Source organism: Lipotes vexillifer, unplaced genomic scaffold, assembly GCF_000442215.2.
Source record: "Lipotes vexillifer unplaced genomic scaffold, Lipotes_vexillifer_v1.1 scaffold3102, whole genome shotgun sequence".
Classification (NCBI taxonomy): domain Eukaryota; kingdom Metazoa; phylum Chordata; class Mammalia; order Artiodactyla; family Lipotidae; genus Lipotes; species Lipotes vexillifer.
This window is the reverse complement of record NW_006778806.1, coordinates 179,319-183,557: the sequence shown is the minus strand read 5'-3', so window position 1 is coordinate 183,557 and position 4,239 is coordinate 179,319. Positions and strand designations below refer to the sequence as shown.

Below are 4,239 nucleotides of genomic sequence, written 5' to 3'. Positions count from 1 at the left end.
GGGGGGGCCCTTGGCTTGGCTGGGTTTGGCTGGGTGGACTCCGTCCCCCCCAGTGGTGGGGGTGGCTTTCCCTTCGTGAGGGACATTCCAGAACCGTGAGCCAGGCATGCTCCCAGCAGACACAAGTGGCTCTGGCAGCACTTGCTGTCTGGAGTCTCAGTCCCGGGGCTGGCCTCGCCCCGACCCGTGGGAGGAGGTGGTCTCTGTTCCCTGAGAGCCACCCAGGGCTGTGGGACCTTCGCAGGTGTGAGCCCGTGCCTTCCGGGCCGGCCCTTGTGGGCTCGTCCTCGGCCAGCCAGCTGGGCCGTTAAAACTCATCGTCTGGCTAGTGGCCAGCCCTGTGCTGTCAGCTCCGGTGGCCGCTGAGTGGACTTGTTTGTTTATGGGTGTCTGGAGCCTGTAAGCTGCCGGTGGTCACCGGTGTTGCGGCCCTTCGGCCGGGGCTGAGGAGCCAAGGAGACCGGCCCCAGCAGCTGTCCCTGTGCGCAGGATGCCCGGGGGTGCTGGACTGCGGTGCCCTCCCAGGCCCTGGTCGCCATGGGCCTGGGCTCTGGCAGCCCACAGTCGGGCAGCAGGGCTGCTGCTGAGGACCCTCTGCGCCCACCTGCCCTCGTTGCCTCTGCAGAGACCCACCCCCGCCCCCCGAAGCCCGACCCTGTGAAGAGCGTGTCCGGCGTGCTCGGTGGCCTGACCCCAGCCAAGTCGGCCCCCGTCATCAACAACGGCTCCCCCACCATTCTGGGCAAGAGGAGCTACGAGCAGCACAACGGGGTGGACGGTGAGTCCGGCGGGGCCTTGGGCTTGGCCAGCACGGCCTGTGTCCCCGGGGCACCCGGCCCCGGCCCCCACCGCGCCCGCACCCGCTGACCGTGTGTTCTCTCCTCTCTCCTGCCGCCGGGCGCTGCCAGGCAACGTGAAGAAACGCCTCTTGATGCCCAGCAGGGGTAAGGCCCGGCCCTCCGCGCGCGCCTGTGTGCGCCGTGCTCACGCGTGCGCGGCGGACGGCTCAGGGCACGTCCAAGGGCAGTCCACGCGGGCTGGGCCGCATCCTGCTGCCCCGGCTCCTCCCGATTGACCTGTCGCTCGGCAAAGATGGGAGCGCTGCCCCTCGGGCCCCCAGCTCGCCCGCACACTGCCTCCTGCCCCGGGGCCTCCGGCTCGTGGGCCGCCCCTCCTGCCGGGCCCAGCGCTGGTCAGTGGACTGTCCTCGCTCCGGTGGCCCTGGTGCCCCCGCCGCCCACCTGTACTGTCTGCCGTTGTGCTGCGACTGTCCGCATGCCGCCAGCCTCAGCTTGCGTGGCCGCCTGTGCTGTGCTTGCAACCCTGCCTGCGCCCCTGCCCCAGTGGGGGGCTTTGGGACCCTGGTCTCCTCGGGGGGCAGGTGGGACAGAGCTGTGGCGTGGCCGGCATGGCTGAGTGGGGGTCGGCGAGGCCCGGGTGGACGCTCAGGTCAGGGCCCCACAGGGAGGCGTGCCCAGGGCTGAGGGTCTCAGAGCTGAGGCAGCAGCAGCGCCCTCTCCTGAGTGGGGTGGGATGCTCGTGGGGTGCACGCTAGGGCAGCCCTCTGTGGGACCCTCCTGCCGTCGGCGCCTCTGGAGTGTGGCTCCTCTCACCTGCCCAGGGCCCGGCTTCTGCCCCCTCAGCTGGGGGTGGGGTGTTCGTGGGCTGGGGCTGCTCTAGGAGGGTGTAGCCACTGTGGCAGTGTGGGATGTGCCAGACCTAGGTGTCCCAGGGCCCCCCAGGGGTCTGCCTGCGGCCGGACCCGTATGTGTGTGTGGGGGCAGGGGGAGGTGAACAGGGAACCAGCTGAAGGGAAGAACGTGGCAAGTGCACTCAGAGCCCCTCCTGCCAGCCCCTCGTGACGGCGAGGTCAGGTCGGGTGTGGGTACCCCAGCTCCATAGGGCAGCCAGCATGGACACTCCCCAAGCTCAGGACTGGAGGGCTACTGGCCCCGGGGGTCTGGCCGAGGCTTGGCTGTCCTGGGATCTGTGGGAGGTGGGCCGGACGTGGGGACCCGGGAGGTAGCAGCGGCCAGTGGCCACCCGGCCCAGCCCTGTCCCCTGGATGCTCCCTCTCTCGGCTGTGTCTGGGAGCCCCAGCAGGCACATCCTGAGGGTCAGCCGGTGGTACTGGTGCCGGGTCCTGCCGTCTCACCCCATCTGGACACAGGCTCTTGCCTGCACCAGGCCCCCCCTGTCCCGGCTGCCTCACCCACGACCCTTCGGTGGGGCTCCGAGGGCAGGGCGCTGGCTTGCTGACCTCCCCCCTCCCCACCATAGCCCTCGGGCGGGGAGGCTGCTGCAGCCCCTGGTCCCAGCGGCTGGGCTGGCTGCTCATCTGCCCCTGCGACAGGTGCCCTGGGGATGGTCTGATCACACCCACAGAAGGGGGTGAGGGGCTGTGTGCTCATCAGCAGGCAGCTTTGGGTTTTGGGGTCCGACCTGTGGAAAAGCCGTTAGGTAGCGGGAAGGATGCAATCCTTTTGCTTCTGTCGGGTTTTCCGAGATCGACGTGCTTCCGTACCTATCTACTTCCGCCCCAGCGTGCAGGTCCCGGGTGGGGGTATCGGGGGCTGCACATGAGCCCTGGGAGGAGGCCACAGCTGGCCTCCTGGGGTGCTGTGGGGCAGCCGGGGCAGCAGCGGGTGGCGGGAGCTGGCTCTGGGCGAGGCCCGGCCTCTGGCACCGGTGGGGCCTTAATGGGCTAACCGGCCCACGGACGCGCCTGCGGCTGCATTCACCCTCTGGGCCCGCCGCATGCACGCGCTCCCCTGTAACGCTGACCGTGTGCTTTCTTTCCTCCGCCACCCATCCCTCTGGTAGGCACCTACCTGGGTAAGTAGCACGGGGCCTCGAGGGCTGCAGGCCGGGTGCCGCAGCCCCTCCCTCTGCCCTGCCGGGCTCGGGGTACTCCACGTTAGGAGGCGGTTTGCAAAGGGGAGGGCTGGACAGCTCTTCTCTGCTCGTCAAGAGACGAACCGTGGCCAAGGGGCACTTTTGGGGGGAGCTGGTCCTGGGAAGCCTCTGGCAGGATGCAGGTGGTGGAGACCAGCCCTCACGGCCGCGCGCTCCCACGGCCTCCCACAGACTCGCCTCACGTGTGTGTGGGAGCCACAGGTCGTGGGCGCCGGTCGGGAGTGTGGACCGCGACCTGGGACGGCGCCTTTCGCCGGTCACTGGCAGCTGCTTGTGGCTCCAGACCCCCGGCCATGGGGTGGAAGCGCTGGAATCCTGGCCGGAGCCTGGCCTACTGGCCACTCCTAGGAGCCTCCATCAGCTCCTCCCTGGGTGGCTGGCCCCAGGGCTTGCGAGGGGGGCTGGGGGCCCCTCGGGAGGAAGCCCAGGGTGGCCCGGCCTCCTGGGGCCTGAGTGGTGCTGCCCGGGGAGTGGCCGCCTTGCAGAGGGGCTCCCCGGAGCCACTGTGTTTATACCCACTGTAGGCCAGGCCCCGGTTGTCGCGGCCCAGTCAAGGGAGCGAGCTCAGATCCGAGACTCCTGGTCCCCACCCCGAGCGCCACCTGGGCGTGGGCTGTGGCTCGGGGGACCCGGCCCCGGGCCTCCTGCTCCTCGGCTGCGGGCCCTCAGCGGGGGTGCTGAGGGCAGGACGCGCCCCGCAGCTCACAGCCTGCTCTCCTTCCTCTTGTCAGGTTTGGCGAATCACGGACAGACCAGGCACATGGTGAGAGGGGGCCCCCGTTCTCCACGCGTGTGCACACGTGTGTTCCCACGGCTCCTGTGGGCCTTTGGGGGAGGCCCCCCAGCCCTGTCAGGCGCTGCACGGGAGCATCTGGGAGGCCCAGTGGGACCAGAGGAGGGGCAGGTGGCGGGTCTCCACGGCCCTCGGAGGGCCCCCTCCCCACCCGGGGTGGCCAAGCCTCCATGCTCCCCGCTGGGACCGCCGCCTCGGGCTTTCTGGGCGCCCATGTGGAGGCCCCGGGCTGACCCCTGGCGCCTCCCCACCGCAGGGACCAAGCCGGAACCTGCTGCTCAACGGGAAGGCGTACCCCACCAAGGTGCGGCTGATCCGGGGGGGCTCCCTGCCCCCCGTCAAGCGGCGGCGGATGAACTGGATCGACGCCCCCGACGACGTGTTCTACATGGCCACCGAGGAGACCAGGTGGGGCCTCCGGGGACAGCGGCGGGCAGGGGGCAGGGGCCACCGTGTCTGCGTCACTCGTCCGCGTCACTCGGCGTCTCGCTCACAGGAAGATCCGCAAGCTGCTCTCGTCCTCCGAGACC

General features: G+C 70.2%; 1 protein-coding gene across 1 annotated transcript in view; it reads left to right on the top strand.

Moving 5' to 3' along the window:
* Positions 1–4,239, top strand: part of MTA1 (metastasis associated 1) — a 30,691-nt gene that overhangs the window by 21,837 nt on the left and 4,615 nt on the right. Inside the window, exons 17-22 of the mRNA XM_007451958.1 lie at positions 626–778; positions 909–944; positions 2,824–2,835; positions 3,648–3,679; positions 3,966–4,117; positions 4,206–4,237. Coding sequence (XP_007452020.1) covers positions 626–778; positions 909–944; positions 2,824–2,835; positions 3,648–3,679; positions 3,966–4,117; positions 4,206–4,237 — 417 coding nt within the window. The remainder of the gene's footprint in view (positions 1–625; positions 779–908; positions 945–2,823; positions 2,836–3,647; positions 3,680–3,965; positions 4,118–4,205; positions 4,238–4,239) is intronic.